Genomic DNA, 26,153 nt, shown 5'->3' with positions numbered 1-26,153 from the left:
AGAGTATAGCTGTAAAACATAAGAACAGTATTTGGCCATTCAGTCCATTGAGACTGCTCAACCGTTCAATCAGGATTGATTAATTCAGAATCATTTTTAGTATTGTAAAGTTTGTTAACTTTGTGGCAGCAAAGAATTTTTCTTCCCAACCTTATTCTTTAGCCTTCTCCCCATAAACTTTGATACCCTTACTAATGAAGAATCGATTAACCTCTGCTTTAAGCATACCCAGTGACTTGTCCTCCATAGCTGTCTGTGGTAATGAATTCCACTGATACACAACTCTCTGGCTAAAGAAATTATTCTTCATCTCTGTTCTAAAGAGACATCCTTCTATACTGAGCCTGTTTCCTCTCGTCCATAGACTTTTCCCCTATTGGAAGCATTTTCTCCATGTTCATGTTCACTCTCTCTCGGCCTTTGAATATTTGATGGCTTTCAATGGGATACTCCCTCATTCATCATAACTCCAGTGAGTAAGGTTCAGAGCCATCAAACACTCATATGTTAATTCTTTCATTCCCTGGGTCATCCGCATAAATTTCCTCTGAACCGTCTCCAATCTTGTTGTACATCTTTTGTTAGGTATGGGGCTCAAAGCTACTCACAATACTCCAACTGTGGTCAGAGCAATGCCTTGAAAAACCTCAGCATTACATCTTTGCTTTTATATCTTGTATCTTTTATATTTTATATCACCCTGAAATGAATGCTAACATTCTACTTGTTTAACACTGTAAACCTGCAAGTTTACCTTTAGGGAATCCTACACTGGAATTCCCAAGTACTTTTTCACCTTCAATTTCTGAATTCACTCTGTTTAGAAAACAGATTATGCCTTTATTCCTTTAGTCAAAATGCTTGATCATACACTTCCCTACACTGTATTCCATCTGCCACTTCTCTTCCTATTCTCCTAATCAAGTCCTTCAGCAGACTCCCTGGTTCCTCAACACTACCTGCGCCATCTTTGTATTATCCGCAAACTGGACCAGAAATCCACCAATTCTGTCATCCATTAACATGTAATGTGAAAAATAGTGGACTCAACACTGACCCCTGTAGAACACCACTGGTCACTGGCATCCAACCAGAAAAGATGCTCTTTATTCCCACATTTTCCTTCTGCCAGTCAGCCAAGCTTTTGTCAACGTTGGTATCTTTCCTGTATTACCATGGGGTCTTGTTTAGCAGCCTCATGTGTGGCATTTTGTTAAAGGCCTTCTGAGAATCCAAGTAAACAACATTCACTGACTCTCCTTTCTCTATCCTCCCTGTAATTTCCTCAAAGAATTCCAGATTTGTCAGGAAAGATTTCCCTTGAAGGGAAGTGTACCTCCAAGTATCTCAAAACTTCATCCTTAATAATAGATTCTAACATCTTCCAACCATTGAAATCAAGATGACTAGCTTATTATTTCCTGACTTTTACCTACCTCTCTTCTTTAGGGTGAGTGGAGTGATATTTTTCCATTTTCCAGTCCTATAGAACCATTCTAGAATTGAGCGATGCTTGTAAGATCATTACTAATGCCTCCAAAATCTCTTCAGCTACCTCTTTCAGAGCTCTGAGGTGTAGTCCATCAGGTCAAAGTGACTTAATTACCTTCAGTCCTTCCAGCTTTGCAAGAACTTGCTTTTAGTAATAGCAACTACACTGATTTCTGGCTCTGACACTTGGCTGTGGATGGAATGCATATCAAAAGTCTGTATTTATCATAAGAAAGGAAACAGAAGAAAAATCTAAACATGCGCTGGGAATCTGATTTATAAACAATCATGCTTATTGGCATCCTCAAAAAGACAAAAGTCTGATTAGTGACTTAATTAGATTTACAGAAATGGAAACTAGGAGGGAAATAAGCCTGTTGATACAATTCAAAGAAAAGTAATGGGTATTAGTGAAGTTGGCATGAATTCCTTCCAATTTCTTCTTTTATTGTGTATTTATGATTTTTATTTTTCCTTTTATTTGCTCTACCTGCGCACATTTCCGTTCATACTGGGCTTGTCCCAGATCATTTATCTTTTAAGTGCTTGTTCGGTTCTTTGCTGAGATGATCTTTGGATGTCAACCATCAGTTTATACCAATGCTGATCATTCACTCCCCTTATCTACACTGTGACATAGATAGTCACCATCCTTAACTATTCTCTTCCGTTTTGGGTACTAACTCATTTTAAAAGGTTCATAAATAATGTTTTTTTATTTAAGATATGCTGCACATTAAAACATTTCCTGAAAAAAGATTATTATTACACTTGGCAAAACAAAAAAAAACCTTTAATTCACAATGATGTCTTTTATATTTTGTCCAACAGTAATAGTGCCCCCTAGAGCCTGGACGATGTTGGAATAAAAGTTGGACTGGGATACAGAGATTCGTTTGAATTTTCAGATAAAAGGCTATCAGCCTGAAATGTGACCCCAACTTTGTTATGTATTTAATATTTCAGTAGTATTTGAGTAATATTATAAATATACTGTTTATTTAAATAATTAATTGCGGGTTTTACGTAAAAATAAGTGAATTGCTTAAAATAAAAATGAAGTTAGACTTGCATTCTGGACTCTCCATGCTTTCCTTCCAAATAGTTCGATGTTACAAAACTTAACTAACTTGAGCTGATCTTTTTGAATTCCCTACTGTACTGCACACAGTATCCGGCCAGGCTGCATCTGTAGGAAGAGGTGCAGTTGACGTTTCAGGACGAAGGGTCTCGGCCTGAAACGTCGACTGCACCTCTTCCTACAGATGCTGCCTGGCCTGCTGCGTTCACCAGCAACTTTGATGTGTGTTGCTTGAATTTCCAGCATCTACAGAATTCCTGTTGTTTGCACACAGTATCCCCAAGGTTCTCCACTGAGATTGGGAGAGACTACAACAAGAGGACATGGGTTAAGGGTGAAAGGTGAGAAGTTTAAGGGGAACATGAGGGACAACTTCTTCACTCAGAGGATCGTGAGTGTGGGATGAGCTGCCAGCACAAGTGGTGCATGTGAGCTCGATTCCAATGTTTAAGCGTAATTTGGTAGGAATATGGAGGGCTATGGTTCCTGTGCCGGTCGATGGGAGTAGGCAGTTTAAATTGTTTCGGCATGGTCTAGGTGGGTCAAAGGGCCTGCTTCTGTGCTGTACTTCTCTGAATCTAATTTTTTTCTGGTTGTGAGGCTGAGGTCACCCTTTCAACCCCTCCATAAGGCCATAAGAGTGGCTAAGCTTGCCCTTTACCGTTTCTTAAAGTTTTTAATCATCAAAACAAATCTAAAAGAACAAGTTATGACAAATATAGTAGATACATTTATTTAAAACTAAACATACATTGAAATAAAAAGTAAAGTTTACCTGAACATGCATTTTAAATGGAGGAGAATGACCCTATGGACAGCATTCTATAAATGTACCAGCTACGATGAGTATATAGTTGAACAGCCAAGAAGCTCCTTGGCTCAGCAACTTGTGGAGTGCCTCTGGATTCTACAGGTAGACATGTGCATCTAGGTTCCACCAGGTTCCTGAACTCTCTGCCTTTTGATTATATTTCTACTTCCATAACTCCCCCCTGACTTGCAGCATGTTCTCAGCATTTGCTATTTCTATTTCAAACTGCTAGCATCACAGAATTTTGTTTCTGCATGAGTTTGATTGGGGAAAGACCCAGCACACGCAATGCTCCTGCCTTCTATGAACTCACTCCACAAGAGACGGACAGACGTTTGCTTAAAGAAGCCAAAATGTAAATTCAAATTCAGGACTGTTATTATTTAACTTTATAGGAACTTTGTGAGGACTTTGGCATGCTTAGCTTTGACGACTCCAGAGCTGCTTCTATATTGTTTTGGACGTGCTAGCCTTGTGTGTGTATATCCCCCATCCAAAGTATATCATGTTGCAGGGATGGAATGCATTTACATTTTCTGAGCCTATCTAGAGTTGCCCTTCTTGGATGTCCAGGACAATGTTCCCTGTGGAGTGAGCAGGTGAACATAAAGCCAAGTAATGTGATGATAATGGTACTGCGGCAGATACAAAGGCTGTCACACAGAGTCAAAACTTGGGAAATAATTGCTCAAGTTTCAAAATGAGTTCTTCAACCAATTAACAAGTCCTAATTGACCTTCTGCAATGGATATTTGCTGTGTTATTACTTTCTCAAGTATTCTCATTAATGTATTTCAAGTGCTGCAGTTTCTCTTCAGTGCAGGAATAATAATGAAGCTATCCTGAATAACTCTTTAAATTATCAGAGATTCTATAGCCGACAAATGAATTAAAGCAGTTTACAGATTAGGAAACTAACAGGGGATATATTCTGAAACTGACAAATGTTCTGATGTTCCAAGATTAGGGAGTAAATCCACTATGAAATATGATCCCCTAACTAAGCAAGCAAAAGGAATACATGTACATAACCTTAAAGGAAAATGTTTCAGTTGATTGAAACTCACAGCCTGCTGGAAGAACTCAATGGATTGGAGTGCTGGGAAAACCTATACTTTTATGTTTGTCAACTGACATCTGTTTCTGATCTAAACAAGAGGAATATTTAATATTGACTGATCCTCAGTAGCTGTTTTTTTAAAATTATAGGATATAAGAACCACTTTTAAATTGTGCTGTAACTTAGAATTTGAAGTGTAAGCAGTTTCTGCTTTTGAATTATTTTAATATTTTTTGAGTTAAGTTGTTCTCCGATCTTGACAATCCTTTTGTGAAAATTTCGTCACCGAATGAGGAAACATCATCAGTGTGCTGTTCACTTTTGGTGTTGCCTCTGAATGCTTGGCCTTTATAGTTTATACTTAATCAATCAGTTGATTGGTCATCATTACAGAAACCCGACTGAGATGTAGGGAGGAGGACTTGTCACTACATTGGGCATACTGGGAGAAAACCATCCACAAGGATCCATGAACATCAATCACTGGAGCTACACTTTTTCTGAGTTATTTCCAACATTTTTTGTCTTTTGACCCTTCCATCCATCCACCTACTGTATAACCATTGACGTAATTTCCATATATTAAAGTGACAAACGGCAGCAAAGGAGTCAATGTAGTCAAATTAGGTGCTCGTTTCTTTTGTGAACAAATCATTGAAAATGCTAGTTGTACTGCATCAAATTTCTGTGTACAGCATGGTACAGACATCTTCATACAGGAAAGGACAACAGGCAGCAAGAGCAATTATGATGTTGACAATAGTAGAGTCCAGTCCTTAAGTTCCAAGTTAACTGTAGATGAACTTATAAATAATGAAACTCTGAACCGGTTCCTTTACATTGGTCATTCGTAGATGTTTCGAGTCCGCGTGACTGCTATTGCATCTACTACAGTACCATTATCATCACATTACTTGGCTTTACAGTATGTACACATGCTCAGTCCACAGGGACCATTGTCCTGCACTCTCAAAAAGGACAACTACAGCTGGTCTCAGGAAACATAAATGCCTACTTGGATGTTTTTGAATTAATATTTAGGATTTCAGTGTTGTAGGCATGCCCAATATTTATTGACCATTCTTAATTATCTTTCAATTGGTAGGCTGAGTACTCTGATTGTGCTGTTGGGCAGGGAGTCCCAGGATTTGGATCCAAAGATGATTAACGACTGATGATTGCAAATCAGGATAGCATTTGACTTGGAGGAGAACATGTAGGTGGTGGTGTTTCCCTATACCTGCCGCTATGAGACCATTAGGGCATTTGGCCCATCGCGTCAGCTCTGCCATTTTATCATAGCTTATTCATTTTCCTCTCGGCCCCAATATCCTGCCTTCTCCCCATATCCCTTCATGCCCTGAGTAATCAAGAACTGATCAACTTCTGCCTTAAATATACCCAATGACTTGGCCTCCACAGCTGCCTTGATGCCTTTGATGTTTTTGGTGACAGAGGACATGGGTTTACGAAGTGTTCTTAGAGCAGACATAGTAATTAACTGCAGTGCATCCTGTAGACAATACTAATAAACTGGTACCAGTACTCTCTACAGACATTGTATAGCAGCAGTGGAGGGATTGAAAAATTAGGGCGGTTAGTGATATGTCAATTAAGTGAGCTGCATTGTCCTGGATAATGTTGACTCACTCGAGAGTTGTTAGTGCTAGGTACATCCAGGTAAGTGGTGAGAATTGAATTTCATCCTGACTTGTGACTTGCTGCTGCTGGAAAGGTCTTGTGATGACAGCAGGCCATTACATGCCACAAGAGATTCAGCCTCACACTTGTTCTTGTAGCTACAGTATTTATACGGCCTGTTCACTTGTTTCAGGTCAATAGTGACCCCCATGACAGTGCTGGTAATTGAAATCCAAGAGTAGATGGTTAGATCCTCTCTATTGATACTGGTTATTCCCTGGCATCTCTATAGCATAACTATTGCTTGTTACTTATCAGCATATGTCTTAACATTGTCCTGGATTTACTTCATGCAGACATGGACTGTTTCGTTGAGTTGCAAATGGAATTGTCTAACTGTTAGCAATTATGCCTACTTCCAACCTTACACGGAAAGGAAATCACTGGTTATCCAACTGACCTAGAACACTACCTCCAGTGAAGTTCTGGGGTCGGAAGACTGATTTCTGACAACTCCAATTATATTCCTTGGTACATCTTCTTACAAATAACTCAGCGCTGGTGACTAAATGCTACATTTGAGACATATTACCTTGCCTTAAAGAGTTAAAGACATTCTGAAAAGAATTTTAAAGATACAACAGAAAGATAGCACAAAAATAACGAAGAAATTTTTTAACAATTAAAAATATTTTTCTCTCATTTCGACAGGTGTAAAAAAACAAAGCTTGTAAAACTTCCTGTGGTGCTCTTTTAAATATTTCTCTTTAAAAATAGAGGTCTTAATAAAGCTAACATGCAAATAGACTTAAACAACATAAAATACTACTATTGCCATGCAGATAATCAAAAAGCCAGACTAATGTACTCACTTCACTGTGTGCAGGACCATATTAGTTCTAAATGACACCAAACTGAATCAGAGATAAATGACTTGAAATTCAAGCACAAGTTGGACTTTTTTAATAACTGATATACAATATTTGTGTAGTGAGATGTGATAACAATTATTTATGAGTTATTTTGCAGTACACTTCAAAATTTTTCAGAACATGTAAAACCTGGTATAAATTCACATCAGAGTGACATTATTCCCTGTGAAAGGTTCCTTTTGTATTGTTTTGTCAGATGTTGGATAATATTGTCCCAAAAGTGATTTTTGTCAATCTCTTAAAGTCCATCTTGCAACAACCAGTATCCACTCCCATGACCCAACAAGGCCCTTGAAGAATCTCAAGAATTTCCCCTGATTGATCACCTATTTACTTAATCCTTAATCTGGTCCTTGGCCTAAACCTTTTCCCAACCCCACCATTGAAGCCAAGACTTGATGAGATGCTTTCCCCATTCCGTTAACTATAGCTCTACAGGAATATTGAGGTCTTGACTATGATGTTGTTTGCCTCTGTCATATACTCACCTTTCTGTCATTGCAATCTGTTCAAGCATGGCTGATCCAGTGTTTGTTTTCCAATTTCCAGATATTGATGTTCTCCTAGGAAGGATAAATAAATTACAATTGGCATATGTGGTTTTATTTCTCAATGCTTCTGTAGTTTAATCAGATATTAGCATGTCTTCTAAATATGATTAATCTTAATTTACATGCAATGACCACTTCACAGATGGGATGGCATTTTTGTAGCCCATTTAATTAATCAAATAGTCATTTACATTTTGAACATGATCTGAGTGTAATGCCCAATCTTCACAACACTCTGTAGAATGACGAAACTAAAACTATTGCAGCTTTGTTCATTGTTTAAATTCACATCCAGAATTCAGTTTCATAATTGAACAGTCTGAACTGATCGCTTACTTAAATAGTTATTATTCCTTGCAAACATAAGGAAAGTAATATTTTGTTATATTTTCTATTTCTCTTGCAGACCTGCAGCTAGAGGAACAGACAACTCAGTAAGTAGTAATGAGCTATGACAGAAATTATTATTTGCAAATTATACCTTTGCCTTAATTCCATTACAGTAAAAATGTAATATATTTGGCTATATTTAGAAACTCTTTTTCAAATATTCCTGTTGTATGAATTACTATTTCAGATTGACAGATTCCAATAGAGAAAATCTGCACCAGGTGAAATGATAATATAATCAGGTAGGAATCGAATGAAAACAGATTTTCTAAAATGACAATTTGATCTGGGTAAGAATTCACTGATAGGCTTGGTTAAGCACCAGTAGTTAGATTACATGTTTTCCCCACTTTTTTAACTTGCAAATTTGTGCAACTGTAGTTAGTTGACAGCCAACAGTTAATAAACAGGTGCTAGTTCAGATATTAATTAAAGTTGTGAAATAGATTTCTGGCTAATTTAAATGAGAATAAAAAGCAAAGAAGTGGTCCAACCAAATTATTTCAAGTGAAGCATGCTATATAGTGTGCTGGAGAAGTAGTTGGAAGCTCATTGTTGTAGATATTAGTTTTTTTCAGATTTCTTAAATTGAATTTAAGTTCCTCAGTTGACATGGTAGGATTATGAATTAATATTCCCAGATCATTTGTCCAGACCTCTGGATTTCTACCATCAGGTTACCTTACCACTTGATATTTATTTTAGGTTCAGTTCTCAGCTCTTAAACCACCTGCATTTAAAATGGACAGTCACTTGAAACAGCCAAGCAGCAATACCCATTATCTTTTTAAATCAACCTTGAATTTGTAGCTGCCAGATTTAATTTGTATTTATTTGGGCATTTGTGCTTACCTATTGGATTATATCTTGAAGTAAATTGAATTTTAGTAAAGCAATTGCATTAATTATTAAGTTGTGGCAGCAAAGAAATATTTATGTGTGCAATTTCTATGGATTATTTCAAAAGATTGTACAGACTGATAACAAAAATAATAAATATCCTGCATGGATAAACATGAGAAACATATTGGATAAAATCAAAAATATGTACAAGATGAAATTTGAAATATTTTTTGATAGATTTTAAAATGCAAAGAATGTGCATTGCATATCAATTGTTTAATACAATTCCATGCAAAGCACATGAAGTACGAAATGTAATAGGTTACAACAGCACAGAAACAGGACCTTCGGTCAAGCTAGTTTGTGCCCAAATGTTATTCTGCCTAGTCTTATTGATCTGGACCTGGACCATAGCCTCCATTCCCCTCTAATCGATGTTCTTGTTCAAACTTCTCTGAAATATTTCACTTTTCACCCTTAACCTATGACCTCTGATCTTACCTAACCTTAGCGGAAAAAGCATGCTTGCATTTATCCTACCTATACCCCTCATAGTTTTGTATACCTCTATCAAATTTCCCTTTATTTTCCCACACTCCAGGGAATAAAGTCATATCCTATTTGACCTTTCCCAGCATGGATTTGTGAAAGGAAAATCATGTCTGACGAATCTCATAGAATTTTTTGAGGATGTAACTAGTAGAGTGGATAGGGGAGAACCAGTGGATGTGGTATATTTGGATTTTCAAAAGGCTTTTGACAAGGTCCCACACAGGAGATTAGTGTGCAAACTTAAAGCACATGGTATTGGGGGTAAGGTATTGATGTGGATAGAGAATTGGTTGGCAGACAGGAAGCAAAGAGTGGGAATAAACGGGACCTTTTCAGAATGGCAGGCAGTGACTAGTGGGGTACCACAAGGCTCAGTGCTGGGACCCCAGTTGTTTACAATATATATTTATGACTTAGATGAGGGAATTAAATGCAGCATCTCCAAGTTTGCGGATGACATGAAGCTGGACAGCAGTGTTAGCTGTGAGGAGGATGCTAAGAGGATGCAGGGTGACTTGGATAGGTTAGGTGAGTGGGCAAATTCATGGCAGATGCAATTTAATGTGGATAAATGTGAGGTTATCCACTTTGGTGGCAAAAACAGGAAAACAGATTATTATCTGAATGGTGGCCGATTAGGAAAAGGGGAGGTGCAACGAGACCTGGGTGTCATTATACACCAGTCATTGAAAGTGGGCATGCAGGTACAGCAGGTGGTGAAAAAGGCGAATGGTATGCTGGCATTTATAGCAAGAGGATTCGAGTACAGGAGCAGGGAGGTACTTCTGCAGTTGTACAAGGCCTTGGTGAGACCACACCTGGAGTATTGTGTGCAGTTTTGGTCCCCTAATCTGAGGAAAGACATTCTTGCCATAGAGGGAGTGCAAAGTAGGTTCACCAGATTGATTCCTGGGATGGCAGGACTTTCATATGAGGAAAGACTGGATCGACTAGGCTTATACTTGTTGGAATTTAGAAGATTGAGGGGGGATCTTATTGAAACGTATAAAATCCTAAAGGGATTGGACAGGCTAGATGCAGGAAGATTGTGCCCGATATTGGGGAAGTCCAGAACGAGGGGTCACAGTTTGAGGATGAAGGGGAAGCCTTTTAGGACTGAGATGAGGAAAAACTTCTTCACACAGAGAGTGGTGAATCTGTGGAATTTTCTGCCACAGGAAACAGTTGAGGCCAGTTCATTGGCTATATTTAAGAGGGAGTTAGATATGGCCCCTGTGGCTAAAGGGATCAGGGGGTACGGAGGGAAGGCTGGTACAGGGTTCTGAGTTGGATGATCAGCCATGATCATACTGAATGGCCGTGCAGGCTCGAAGGGCCGAATGGCCTACTCCTGCATCTATTTTCTATGTTTCTATAACAAGTTCCACAATTCCTAGCAACATCCTTGTAAAATTTCTCTGTACTCTTTCAATCTTATTGATAAATTTCCTGTAGGTAGATGACCATAATCTTGAATATACTTATTCAATCAAAATATATTAGGGTAGCTATTGGGAGAATGTTTTAGTCTCATGATTTTTATCTCGGTAACAAAAGGAGTATATCAAGAAAAGTAAGAACATTATTTTTGTTTGCCCATATACTTTTTCTCCAGTGTGATATTGTCAAAGAAAAGCCAAACACCAGAAGTTAATTAATTAATTCACACCAGCCTTCATTAATTCACACCAGCCTTATAAACTATTGCAGGTATAATTAGTGGAATACTGAATAAGCCCAGAAAGCGCAGCTTGTTTAATTGTGTTGTCTGCAACAAACACTTCTAAGTTAAAGTGGAAATTATGAAAGATGTGGAGTCTTTAATTAAATATTTTGCCAATAGCAGCTCATTAAACATGGCACTCACCTGCCCATAAGGCAGGTGGGGAATGTACTCAAAGTGTTACCATTACACCTGATTTGGAAAATAATCGGTAAAACAGTAAGGATACACAAAAAAGTTAGAGGATTTCTAATTAATGAACGTAAGTACAAAGCCATTTGAAAATATTATTATTACAGTAAGTGCTTTCAGTTAATAAGGTTTGCTCACATGTAAGCCTTGTAATTACTGCCTATTTTTTGAATCCTTATATCATATTTGGAGTCTATGAAGGGTTCTGTTGTGGCGTAGGTGTTTGCCAAGGCTACAACACTTGCTATATCCTGAAAATCGTAGTGGTTTTCTACTTTCACCTGGTGCCATCCAGAAGAAGGTAGCATGGGGGAAAGGTAGAAGAGAAAAAAAGAGAAACAGATGAAGTGGATCTGCTGAAATGTTACATTTTATTTAATATGATTGATTAAATAAATTTCCTCAAGTGCCCACCCATTGCATAATTCAACAGTGCATGAAAAACAAAGTACAGTTTGAAATAAACTTCTGAATTTCAAATCAAATTAAAATTTAATGAGAATTTTAAAATTAATTTCGCAAGTACCTTTATTGTGATTCTATTCCATAACTCAATATACAATGCATAAATTACAGTTTTAAAAGAACTCTGTTCAAAGTTGCAAACAATTTCCTAACCCTTCAGGCACTTGGTCATCGAACTGTAAACAGAGTGCAATAATTGACAAGAAGGAAATGCAGCCCCATGGCCCCACAATTGAGCAACACAGCATTACTGGGAAGCAGTGAGAATATCCAAATTAAATTTTTAGGTGAATCTTTCTGTTCAACCCAGTCATTTTGACACAGTATTAATTTAATGCTAAGTGTTAGGTTGATTAACAGTACAAGATTAGTTACCTTTCCCATGCCTGAGTGAGCATGCCCAATCTTCACAACAACAGGGAATGTTGGCATGGTTAACTGAAAACACAGAAAATATTCCCAACAGATTTATTAGATTTCATTTATATTCACAACATGCTTTATTGGAACATATTGTGTATTATATAAAAAAAGTACTATTTCAATATTCTCAAGAACATCGAGTCCTGTTCATAATTACCTCTATAAGGGGAGTCAGAGAGTTGTACAAAGCAGAAACAGACCCTTCAGCCTGACTTGTCCATGCCTATTGAAATGCTTATCTAAGCTAATCCCATTTTTCTCTATTTGGTCCTTATCCCTCTATTCCTTTCCTATCCATGTATGTTTTCAAATGATTTTTAATGTTATCACACCTGCCTCTACTACCTCCTCTGACATAATGCTCCAAACACGCACCACCCTCTTTGTGGGATTAACCTTATCTTCATATGTCCTCTAGTTTTAGACTCCCCTACCATTGAAAAATGACTGTGACTATCTTTCCTGTGTATTCCCCTCATAATCTTATAAACCTCTATGTCTTCTGTATTCCAGTGAAAACAACCCCCCCTCCACCCTTGTAACAAAAACCTTTTTGGTGATTCCCTTCCGAACAGATAGTGTCGTGACCAGAAGTGCACACAATACATGTATGGAAGTGTGGTCTTGTAAAGCTGCAATGTGATATCTCAATTCTTATACTCAGTACCTGCCTATGAAGGCAAGCAACTGCATTGCATTGCCATGACTTAGAATTAATTCAAATGGATGAATATCTTAGCTCAGAGCTCCAACAATAATGTTAAGAAACAATTTTTTGCAAGAAATCATCCCAATTATCCTTGTTTGGGTGTTAGGCCCAAGTGGAAATCATTGAGGTACCAAGGATAGATTTTCATTTGATTCCTTCCCTCATTGTCCACCTAGGAACACACAGTATCAGAAATGGGACAATTTCTAAAACGGATATTGTCATGACCCCCAGTGACGATGTACCTTTCTTTTTGGGCACATATCAATTTTCAGGTCTGCTTCCTATTCCAAAGGGCAATACATACAATCAAAATATCTTTAAATTATTTTCAAGATAAATATGTTCATAATTACATCAAAATTACTGTAAAGAAACTAGGTCTTCAAACCAGCCATTGCAAACCACTCTTGTTCTTCATCTTTTATAGCACAGCAGCTAAATTTACAGTAGCCTTATAATTCTGTGCTGAAAGTTCCAAACCCACTCAAGTCTGGCTAACAATACAAGTTATTATATTTACTGGTACAGCTGGTTACAGCCTAATGTTTCACTTCTGAGATCTGAGAGCTCCTGTTAGTCATCACAGGTGATATGTCTGAATGTTTAAGTCCAGTCAGCTAATTATTTAACCAGTCAAATATCTGAGTGCCTATCTCTGTTCTTTTCCAGTAGTAATGGGCAGGTTAATTCATTCCGGACAATCCCGTGATAAGCCTACATATTAGTTCCTCAGGGATCCAATGAAAAGTATGCCGTATCTGTATTTGAGGTGCAGTATTCAGATTGATACAGTGTTCTGATTTTGCAAATAACCAAATTAAATCCAAAAACTCTTGAGCCTTGCCATTTAACAGAAAAGAACTCACTTAATTTGGAGGCTGGAAGCAACATTGCTATTCAGGGGCACAATTGAGAGCATCCTGACTGACCTGTATCACTGCCTGGTATGGGAACTGTACTTCCCTCAATCGCAGGACTCTGCAGAGAGTGGTGCGGACAGCCCAGCACATCTGTGGATGTGAACTTCCCACTATTCAGGATATTTACAGTGATAGGTGTGTAAAAAGGGTCCGAAGGATCATTGGGGACCCGAGTCACCCCAACCACAAACTGTTTCAGCTGCTACCATCTGGGAAACGGTACCGCAGCATAATAGTCAGGACCAACAGACTCTGGGACAGCTTCTTCCACCAGGCCATCAGACTGATTAATTGTGTTTCTAAGCTATATTGACTGTTCTGTTGTATACCTTACAGTACATACTTTTTGTTGCAAATTACCATAATCTGCACATTGCACATTTAGATGGAGATGTAATGTAAAGATTTTTACTCCTCATGTATGTGAAGGATATAAGAAATAAAGTCAATTCAACTCAATCTGACATAACCAATAATAATAATATGAGCTTAAATGGAAGGCATACAGATACTATATCTCTGCAGCACTCTCGGAAGATCTTACGTTTATGTTGTACATTCTCTTAATGGTGAACATGCTGCCTTCATTTAAAAGTGGCCCAACAGTTCTTGAACCTGAGACTCTTCAGCCAGGTGATTATGGATCCTGACTCTGGAAACACATCCTCCCTCCCATGTGCTGTTTCTAATTACCTACTCAATGTAACCTCAAGATTTGCTAAGTATGGGATGGTATCTGTGAGGGGAAACTAACACTTTTAGGTTTTAGGAACAATATCATCTCTTTAAAACAAAGGTGATAGATGGAAACTAGGAGGGGGAGGGGTGAAGTAAAGAGCTGGGAAGTTGATTGATGAAAGAAACAGCTTGAAATGTCAACTGTACTCTTTTCCATAGATGCTGCCTGGCCTGCTGAGTTCCTCCAGCATTTTGTGTGTGTTGCTTGGATTTCCAGCATCTGCAGATTTTCTCTTGTTTGTGATTGAATTACTACACCGTGAAGTCTCCTCCAGGGATGCCTACCCTGAAGAAGTTTAAATCTTCCCTTCAATGGGAATTCAGAGAAACCCTCTCTCACTGCTCCTCCTCTGTGATCTCTGTGGCCCTCCAACTCTTTGACCACGTGCTTACCCAGACCTGCTACCAGAGTAATGTATCCCTCGCTCACCTTATCTCCTTGCCTGCCCATCGCCTCCCTCTGGTGCTCCTCCCCACTTTTCTTTCTTCCTTGGCTTTCTGTCCTCTCCTATCAGATTCCCCCTTCTCCAGCCCTGTGTAATATTTATGTGACTCGGACACCGGTGTAGATTGAACAGCCAACCTTTATTCACCAGACTTCCATTTTTTTAAACCCTGCTTCCACGTCCTGACGTCATACGCACTCTGATACTACGAATACTCACACAATACATTACATCCCCCTTCTCAAGATTTTTTTTACAACACTGTGAATTACTAAAACAATGCCTCTAGGTGTGCCCTTCTTAACAGTGCAATAACTCTGACATAAACTAAAAAAATCTTACCTTCTTGTACTGTATTCTGCATTGTATTTTACAGTACTAACAGCAGTGTATTTTCATTTACTAACATAGACTAATAAACCTTTTATTTCACACCTTGGAACTTATAACATGTGTGACTTTGCCTCAAACTGTATGTCTAGTCTCTGTATCTAGCTGGAAGCTTGACTTGTCTCCCAGACCGTGTGTGATACAACTGTGACTGTGCTTGTCCTTCATCAGTGTCAGTCTCTCGAGTGACCTCTGTGTCTTTGGGGTCTGCATCATTCTTGGTGTCATTTGTTTCTATGTCTGTATCTGTGGAAATGTCCTGTGCATCTGTACGTGGAAACTCATTCTCGCCTGTCTTCAGCAGATGCTTCCCGTTCCTCCTGTAGACTCTTCCATCCGGCGTGCAAACTATGAAGGATCTTGGTTGCTGATATCTGTTCACAACCACAGCTGGTTGCCAAGTGTCCCCTCTCTGTATTCTGATATTTTCACCTGTATGTAGATCTGGCAACTGTATTGTATGTCTGTCATAGTAGCTCTTTTGCTTTATTTGCTTGTACTTTTGCTTGTCATGTACTTGAGCACTACCTTCAGGAGTCAGTAGAGTTGTGGATGTTGGCAGTCTGCACTTCACCAATCAACTTCCCAGCTCTTTATTTCATCCTTCCTCCCACCCCCCCCGTTTCACCTATGATCATGTGTTTCTCCCTCCCCTCCCCCCACCTTTTACCCTACTCCTCATCTTTTTTTCTCCAGTCTTGCTGAAGGGTCTCTTGTCCATAGATGCTGCCTGACCTGCTGAGCTGCTCCATATTTTGCGTGTGTTGCTTGGATTTCCAGCATCTGCAAATTTTCTTTTTTTTGTGCTGCATGGTAGGACAGGCTTTTAGAAAGGCTATAAATTTCTGTGAAGCATTTTGATATTTGAGACAGATGTTTCCCAGAATAACTGATGCCAAAACTTAGGAAGGCATTTTTGTTGGCAACGAATTATACAGGCCATCAATGACAGGCAACTGAAGAAATTCTAATGCATGGAAGGCATTTAAAGATGTTGCTGAAAATTTTCTTGTCAACTATAGAGCACCAAACCATGTCCAGCTTGTTGACAACATGCTTCAAGCATACAAAACCATGAAGTGCAACAAGTCACTAAAGATTCATTTCCTGCATTCCCATTTTGACTTCTTCCCTGCAAATTCTGATGCTGTCAGTGACAAGCATGGTGAAGGGTTTCACCAGGACATTGCAATCATGAAGAAATGGTATCAGGGCAACAGGAGTTCATCAATGCTGGTTGATAATTGTTGGACACTTAAGTCCAACGCTCAGACACTGAGTACAAGCAAAAATCATTAACAAAACATTTTTAGTTTAGTTGAACTATTGCAAAGTGTCAGCACCGTTGTGCAATTAAACACATTATATTCAATAAAGGTTAATTTCTTGTTTTTACATAATACCAGTAGCCTGAAATTATATTCGTGTTCACCTTCAAGCGGTCTATCAAAAACAAAAAAAATCTGAAGAGGCAACATATTTGGAAAAAAAAATGTCCAGTGTTATCAGTCATGGAATAAATGAACAGACAAGATGCCAAGTTACACAATCATTTACTTTAATCAGTCAGACTACCATAATAAGCACATAAATGAAGGGGCCATGCAGAAAATTAAAGATAATACAAAATATTCTGCAACCTAACAGATAAGTCAGTTATTATTACCTAACAGATCTATCAATCATTGTTCATACGATGTCAATGTTCTATCTCCACATCTATTGCTTTGTCTTCATAACAAATAGATTTCATACTGATTGTACAGTGTTACTCATTTAGAAAACATCCTTTTGACTGCCTATTATGTGGCAATTCCCATCAGAGTCACTTTGATATGCTGTGTTATGGAAAGCAAATTGATTATCTTTCTTGCTTCTCTGATTCTGCTTTGCTTGCTGTTGTGCTTTGTGTCCTCACTTCCAGGATATCTACTCTTATGCTTAGCATCAAAAGTGATCTACTGCTTAGTTCTGCACATCAGAATCAGTTTTAATATCACCAGCATATTTTGTGAAATTTGTTGTTTTTTGCAGTGGCAGTACATTGCAATACATAATAAAATCTGTGAATCACAGTTAGTAAATATATATTAAGTAGTTAAATAAGTAGGTCAAAAAGTACTGAGGTACTGTAGTGTTCATGGGTTCAATGTCCATTCAGAAATCTGATGGCAGAGGGAATGAAGCTGTTCCTGAATCATTGAGTGTGTGCTTTCAGGCTCCTGTACCTCCTTCCTGATGGTAGCCATGAGATGACGGGGATCCTTAATGATGGATATCACCTTTTTGAGGCATCGCTCCTTGAAGATATCCTGGATGCTATGGAGGCTAGTGCCCATGATGAAACTAACTGAGTTCACAACTTTCTGCAGGTTCTTTTGATCCTGCGCAGCAGCAACACCTCCTACCCCAACCCCAGGATACCAAACAGTAATGCAGCCAGATAGAATGCTCTTGATTATTTATTAGTAGACCATTGAGACAAAACAAAAAAATCCTGTGATATAGTAATAAAGGATATTCCTCGCATTGCTTCAGGTTTGGTTTCAGATCATACTGCCCCTGACATTGCCTTTCTAAAATATTTACCCTACAAGATTCACAATGTGCTTTTCAGTGGTGCCATTACAAGCAATAAATTTGAGTGGATCATAGAAACATAGAAAATAGGTGCAGGAGTAGGCCATTCGGCCCTTCGAGCCTGCACCGCCATTTATTATGATCATGGCTGATCATCCAATTCAGAACACCGCCCCAGCCTTCCCTCCATACCCCCTGACCCCCGTAGCCACAAGGGCCATATCTAACTCCCTCTTAAATATAGCCAATGAACTGGCCTCAACTGTTTCCTGTGGCAGAGAATTCCACAGATTCACCACTCTCTGTGTGAAGAAGTTTTTCCTAATCTCGGTCCTAAAAGGCTTCCCCTCTATCCTCAAACTGTGACCCCTCGTTCTGGACTTCCCCAACATCGGGAACAATCTTCCTGCATCTAGCCTGTCCAATCCCTTGAGGATCTTATACGTTTCAATCAGATCACCCCTCAATCTTCTAAATTCCAACGAGTACAAGCCCAGTTCATCCATTCTTTCTTCATATGAAAGTCCTGCCATCCCAGGAATCAATCTGGTGAACCTTCTCTGTACTCCCTCTATGGCAAGGATGTCTTTCCTCAGATTAGGGGACCAAAACTGCACACAATACTCCAGGTGTGGTCTCACCAAGGCCTTGTACAACTGCAGTAGTACCTCCCTGCTCCTGTACTCAAATCCTCTCGCTATAAATGCCAGCATACCATTCGCCTTTTTCACCGCCTGCTGTACCTGCATGCCCACTTTCAATGACTGGTGTATAATGACACCCAGGTCACGTTGCACTTCCCCTTTTCCTAATCGGCCACCATTCAGATAATAATCTGTTTTCCTATTTTTGCCACCAAAGTGGATAACTTCACATTTATCCACATTAAATTGCATCTGCCATGAATTTGCCCACTCACCCAACCTATCCAAGTCACCCTGCATCCTCTTAGCATCCTCCTCACAGCTAACACTGCCACCTAGCTTCGTGTCATCCGCAAACTTGGAGATGCTGCATTTAATTCCCTCATCCAAGTCATTAATATATATTGTAAACAACCGGGGTCCCAGCACTGAGCCTTGCGGTACCCCACTAGTCACCGCCTGCCATTCTGAAAAGGTCCCGTTTATTCCCACTCTTTGCTTCCTGTCTGCTAACCAACTCTCCACCCACACCAATACCTTACCCCCAATACTGTGTGCTTTAAGTTTGCACACTAATCTCCTGTGTGGGACCTTGTCAAAAGCCTTCTGAAAATCCAAATATACCACATCCACTGGTTCTCCCCTATCCACTCTACTAGTTACATCCTCAAAAAATTCTATGAGATTCGTCAGACACGATTTTCCTTTCACAAATCCATGCTGACTTTGTCTGATCATTTCACCACTTTCCAAATGTGCTGTTATCACATCCTTGATAACTGACTCCAGCAGTTTCCCCACCACCGACGTTAGGCTAACTGGTCTATAATTCCCCAGTTTCTCTCTCCCTCCTTCTTTAAAAAGTGGAGTTACATTAGCCACCCTCCAATCCTCAGGAACTAGTCCAGAATCTAACGAGTTTTGAAAAATTATCACTAATGCATCCACTATTTCTTGGGCTACTTCCTTAAGCACCCTGGGATGCAGACCATCTGGCCCTGGGGATTTATCTGCCTTCAATCCCTTCAATTTACCTAACACCACTTCCCTACTAACATGTATTTCGCTCAGTTCCTCCATCTCACTGGACCCTCTGTCCCCTACTATTTCTGGAAGATTATTTATGTCCTCCTTAGTGAAGGCAGAACCAAAGTAATTATTCAATTGGTCTGCCATGTCCTTGCTCCCCATAATCAATTCACCTGTTTCTGCCTGCAGGGGACCTACATTTGTCTTTACCAGTCTTTTCCTTTTTACATATCTATAAAAGCTTTTACAGTCCATTTTTATGTTGCCTGCCAGTTTTCTCTCATAATCTTTTTTCCCCTTCCTAATTAAGCCCTTTGCCCTCCTCTGAATTTCTCCCAGTCCTCAGGTGAGCCACTTTCTCTGGCTAATTTGTATGCTGCTTCTTTGGAATTGATACTATCCCTAATTTCTCTTGTCAGCCACGGGTGCACTACCTTCCTTGATTTATTCTTTTGCCAAACTGGGATGAACATTTGTTGCAGTTCATCCATGCAACCTTTAAATGCTTGCCATTGCATATCCACCGTCAATCCTTTGATCATGATTCTGGATACTGACATATTCCCTTTTGTTAATGACCAGGTACACTTCAAATTATTACACCTTATTCATAAGCTTAAACATTAAACTGCTAATACAACACCTCTAATAAATCTCAGTGGCAGAGGTATTATTTCAAAGATTTATGATTAAAACACTGCAGCACACCTGGAGGCATAACTGTTGTGTATTTAATATTTCAGTAATTTTTTTTATTGAGATACAGCGTGGAGTTCCCCTTCTGGCTCTTTGAATTATGCCACAAAGCAACCCACAATTTAATGCTAGCCTAATCACGGGACAATTTACAATGATCAACTAACCTACCAACCAGTACATCTTTAGATTGTGGGAGGAAACTGAAGCACCGAGGAAACTTGAGAACATATAAAGTCTTTACAGCAGTGCTTCAATTGAACCTGGTTTGCTGGTACTGTAAACCATTGCGCTAACCACCAGGCTATTGTGCTGCCTCTGTTATTTGAGTAATCTTGATGTTGATTCAGCATTCTTGTTCATTTCAATAATTCGCCACAGGTTACATGTAAAAGTACATGAATTGCATATGTCATGACGCTACCACGTGAGAAATGCACGCTGCGCTTAAAGTAAACACAAAGTTAGACTCATATTCCGGACTCCATGTCTTCTCTTTGAATTAGTTTAATATTTTGAAATTACAAAACATAACAATAATGATGGAGAACAATAAGACAGTTAGGACAAGCATTTATTCATTTCATTTGCAACATGGAAAGGGGCCAATTTGTCCCATTGAGTCCATTCTGACTCATAGAGCAACTCCCCCATTAGCTTTCCCTATGAACTGTTCTCCCCACATTCCCATCATCTGCCCCCCAGATTCCACCGCTCACCTACACACTTGGGGAAATTTAGCCTGGCCAATTTGCCTACCAATGAGGGGACTTTTCGGATGTGAAAAGAAACCAGAGCGGCTGGGATAATTTCATATGATCAAAAGGAGATGATGAGCCTGTACACAAACTGCACTTGGGGTCGGGACTGTTGGCCACGGAGGAATTAAAATATGGGGAAAAAAATGTTAAACCTGAATGGTTCAAGGTCAGTGGAAGCCGACAAATTCATTGTCTTTGTTCTTGCCACATGCTTAAAGGAGATGGAGGCTGCCATTTTTGTGAACCTGTTCTGTAACTTCCACCTTGTGAACTGTCTGATGAACTGAATCTTGCTCTGGGATAATCATATAAGAGCAATTGAATGTGGACACCAAGGAGTTTTTGCAATGGACCTGCTAAACCTGAGACTGTTCTCAGATAAGCTGTGTGTTATGTACGATGGCCAGCTCATAGAAGTAATCTGATTGTCTCGGCCCAGTGTGTGAGTGACCTTCTATCGCTGGTTTGAACCAAAATCAAAGGGAACAAAGGAAATCACCTAAGGCATGAAGTTGTGTAACCCTTGGACTAGATCCAACGGGAAGTTGTTAAAGATCAGTCAGTGGACCTGTAGCCAATAACACTGAAATACAAAATTTGAACTGGTAAGGAATGAATATAGAAACATAGAAACATAGAAAATAGGTGCAGGAGTAGGCCATTCGGCCCTTCGAGCCTGCACCGCCATTCAGTATGATCATGGCTGATCATCCAACTCAGAACCCTGTACCAGCCTTCCCTCCGTACCCCATGATCCCTTTAGCCACAGGGGCCATATCTAACTCCCTCTTAAATATAGCCAATGAACTGGCCTCAATTGTTTCCTGTGGCAGAGAATTCCACAGATTCATCACTCTCTGTGTGAAGAATTTTTTCCTCATCTTGGTCCTAAAAGTCTTCCCCTTTATCCTCAAACTGTGACCCTCATTCTGGACTTCCCCAACATCGGGAACAATCTTCCTGCATCTAGCCTGTCCAATCCCTTTAGGATTTTATATGCTTCAATAAGATCCCCCCTCAATCTTCTAAATTCCAACGTATAAGCCTAGTCGATCCAATCTTTCCTCATATGAAAGTCCTGCCATCTCAGGAATCAATCTGGTGAACCTACTTTGTACTCCCTCTATGGCAAGAATGTCTTTCCTCAGATTAAGGGACCAAAACTGCACACAATACTCCAGGTGTGGTCTCACCAAGGCCTTGTACAACTGCAGTAGTACCTCCCTGCTCCTGTACTCGAATTCTCTTGCTATGAATGCCAGCATACCATTCGCCTTTTTCACCGCCTTCTATACCTGCTTGCCCACTTTCAATGACTGGTGTATAATGACACCCAAGTCTCGTTGCACCTCCCCTTTTCCTAATCGGCCACCATTCAGATAATAATCTGTTTTCCTGTTTTTGTCACCAAAGTGGATAACCTCACATTTATCCACATTAAATTGCATCTGCCATGAATTTGCTCACTCACCTAACCTATCCAAGTCACCCTGCATCCTCTTAGCATCCTCCTCACAGCTAACACTGCTGTCCAGCTTCGTGTCATCCGCAAACTTGGAGATGCTGCATTTAATTCCCTCATCTAAGTCATTAATATATATTGTAAACAACTGGGGTCCCAGCACTGAGCCTTGCGGTACCCCACTAGTCACTGCCTGCCATTCTGAAAAGGTCATGTTTATTCCCACTCTTTGCTTCCTGTCTGCCAACCAATTCTCTATCCACATCAATACCTTACCCCCAATACCATGTGCTTTAAGTTTGCACACTAATCTCCTGTGTGGGACCTTGTCAAAAGCCTTTTGAAAATCCAAATATACCACATCCACTGGTTCTCCCCTATCCACTCTACTAGTTACATCCTCAAAAAAATTCTATGAGATTCGTCAGACATGATTTTTCTTTCACAAATCCATGCTGACTTTGTCCGATGATTTCACCACTTTCCAAATGTGCTGTTATCACATCTTTGATAACTGACTCTAGCATTTTCCCCACCACCGACGTTAGGCTAACCGATCTATAATTTCCCGGTTTCTCTCTCCGTCCTTTTTTAAAAAGTGGGGTTACATTAGCCACCCTCCAATCCTCAGGAACTAGTCCAGAATCTAAAGAGTTTTGAAAATTTATCACTAATGCATCCACTATTTCTTGGGCTACTTCCTGAAGCACTCTGGGATGCAGACCATCTGGCCCTGGGGATTATCTGCCTTTAATCCCTTCAATTTACCTAACACCACTTCCCTACTAACATGTATTTCGCTCAGTTCCTCCATCTCACTGGACCCTCTGTCCCCTACTATTTCCGGAAGATTATTTATGTCCTCCTTAGTGAAGACAGAACCAAAGTAGTTATTGAATTGGTCTGCCATGTCCTTGCTCCCCATAATCAATTCACCTGTTTCTGTCTGTAGGGGACCTACATTTGTCTGAACCAATCTTTTTCTTTTCACATATCTATAAAAGCTTTTACAGTCAGTTTTTATGTTCCCTGCCAGTTTTCTCTCATAATCTTTTTTCCCTTTCCTAATTAAGCCCTTTGTCCTCCTCTGCTGGACTCTGAATTTCTCCCAGTCCTCAGGTGAGCCACTTTCTCTGGCTAATTTGTATGCTTCTTCTTTGGAATTGATACTATCCCTAATTTCCCTTGTCAGCCACGGGTGTACTACCTTCCTTGAATATAAAAGCAGATGCTTCAAATACAAAGTAGCTATAACTTCAGAGATTCACCAATGCAAGGAAGAACCCCCATGCAGGGGCTGTGAGAAGAAGGATCGATCATCTCGCCAACAGGAAATCCCCTGTTTTGGTGTTATAGATCAGAGAAGTGGTCTGAGTGAGTATTGGTACAAAGGGAACAATGGAATTCATGTTTTAAGCCGTTGGCCTAGGGTTAACATAGTTACATTGCTGTTTGTGCAGAGACAATAAAGTGTGAGCTTCGATTAATTTAACTTTTATTAAAGCTTGTAACAAGACAGGTAACAAAAGAGAGAAATATAAAAGATGAAATGGCTTGCATTTATATGGTTCCTGTACAAGAGCACTTGCTGTCAATTGTGCCTAACCAAGTTTATTTAGAAAACAGTTCTCATGACCTGACAGCTGACCATCAATCACAGAGCACTGAATCAATAACCGTAAACTGACCCCCTCCTACCCTTCCAAACTCACTGATCTCCCACACAAGGGCAGTTGGATTGAGTGAGATCTGCTCTAACCTTAGCCATCGTATTGCTATTAGATAACTTCCCTCTAGATTCCTGATCCCAATCCCAAAACCCCCCACCCCACCCCATGCTTTTAAACAATGGAATCCAAATCCAAATCATAGCTACTTGATGATCACAAGGAATTCTCTAGATCTTTTGCCAGTCATTTAAATACCTGTCCTCTTTGCCCATGGATACAGCTCCTCCCTATTTACACTTCTGAACATATCATGATCTCATACACCTCAATAAAATCTCTCATTCTGAAGACCATTCCAGTAGCGGGAGGTTAGGAGTAGAAAATGGATAACAATTTACCCTCAGTGTGGGAAAAAAAACTGACCAGTAATAAAGTAGTTGCCTATTTCACACCTCAGAGGAAAGAAAAAGGAAGTACAAAGAATGACAGAGTGAGGACAAAATCACCTCTTTTTAATTGACATCTGGCTGAATAGGCTAAGAAGCTGGAAAAACGCATGGCTGAGGATCAAGATGAAGATAGATATTGGTGATAGCTTTTAGAAGGAGCTAAGTAATTGAGAAACCTCACTGATTTATTGAATTGGAAAGAATGGCATTTAATTATATCATAGGAGGTAATTTCTTTGAGAGTCTGTAGATGTTTTTGTGGAGTTAGAGTCAATATCATATGAAATTGATAGAGTAGTCAAAAACAAAGATGATCTAGTTCAACCAAATTAATTTTCCAGCATCTAATTTATTAGTCAGATGTTGTATTAATCAGTAATTTGTTATTATATTATTTTTATCCCGTTACTAACTTATTGGGAAAGCACTTATCTACAATAATAAATGATTTTAGTGAATTTTATTTGCAAATAATTTCTCTGAAAGTTAAGGGTCAGGATATTTTGTATTTAAATACGGAAGTCAAATACAATTTATGTGCAAAAGGTTGTGAGTTAAGATTATTTTCACTTGTACAAACTCAAGTAAGAACAATAAGTACCATGGGAAATAACTTGTTATGAGAGATCAAGGGGTCTGGATCAAGAATGAAACAAGGTGCTGGAGACCAATGATAATTATGAAATGAATGTAAAAGGAAGATTTGCTTTGGTGTACTATATCTCATCTCAAAATGGCAGGTTGTCCCAAAGCACTTTAAAATCATGGGCTGTTGGCAGACAAGCCTGAAAGCATGTACCACCAGTCTCATGGGCAGCTTCTGTCCTGATGTTATAAGATTAGTGAATATTTCCCTAGTACAGTAAAATGGACTCTTGTCCAACCACATTGTGACCTTGCATCTTACTGTCAAACTGTACTGTAACACTTTATTCTGCAACACACATCAAAGTTGCTGCTGAACGCAGCAGGCCAGGCAGCATCTCTAGGAAGAGGTACAGTCGACGTTTTGGGCCGAGACCCTTTGTCAGGACTAACTGAAGGAAGAGTTAGTAAGAGATTTGAAAGTGGGAGGAGGAGGGGGAGATCCAAAATGATAGGAGAAGACAGGAGGGGGAGGGATGGAGCCAAGAGCTGGACAGGTGATTGGCAAAAGGGATATGAGAGGATCATGGGACAGGGGGCCCAGGGAGAAGGAAAGGGGGGGGGGAACCCAGAGGATGGGCAAGGAGTATAGTCAGAGGGACAGAGGGAGAAAAAGGAGAGAGAGAGAGAGAGAGAGAGAGAGAGAGAGAAAGAATGTGTGTATATAAATAAATAACGCATGGGGTACGAGGGGGAGGTGGGGCATTAGAGGAAGTTAGAGAAGTCAGTGTTCATGCCATCAGGTTGGAGGCTACCCAAACGGAATACAAGGTGTTGTTCCTCCAACCTGAGTGTCACACATTCTTTCTCTCTCTCTCGCTCCTTTTTCTCCCTCTGTCCCTCTGACTATACCCCT

General features: G+C 39.6%; 1 protein-coding gene across 1 annotated transcript in view; it reads right to left on the bottom strand.

Annotated features, from left to right (window-relative positions):
* The window catches only part of syn2b (synapsin IIb), a 407,986-nt gene that overhangs the window by 41,887 nt on the left and 339,946 nt on the right, over positions 1–26,153 (bottom strand). Inside the window, exons 6-8 of the mRNA XM_072280332.1 lie at positions 12,108–12,170; positions 11,406–11,548; positions 7,505–7,579 (exon numbers count right to left, since the gene is read on the bottom strand). Of these exons, the coding sequence (XP_072136433.1) occupies positions 7,505–7,579; positions 11,406–11,548; positions 12,108–12,170 (281 nt within the window). The remainder of the gene's footprint in view (positions 1–7,504; positions 7,580–11,405; positions 11,549–12,107; positions 12,171–26,153) is intronic.

This window comes from Mobula birostris, chromosome 16 (assembly GCF_030028105.1).
Source record: "Mobula birostris isolate sMobBir1 chromosome 16, sMobBir1.hap1, whole genome shotgun sequence".
NCBI lineage: Eukaryota > Metazoa > Chordata > Chondrichthyes > Myliobatiformes > Myliobatidae > Mobula > Mobula birostris.
The sequence above is the reverse complement of the archived record's forward strand: the minus strand, read 5'-3'. Positions and strand labels throughout refer to the sequence as shown.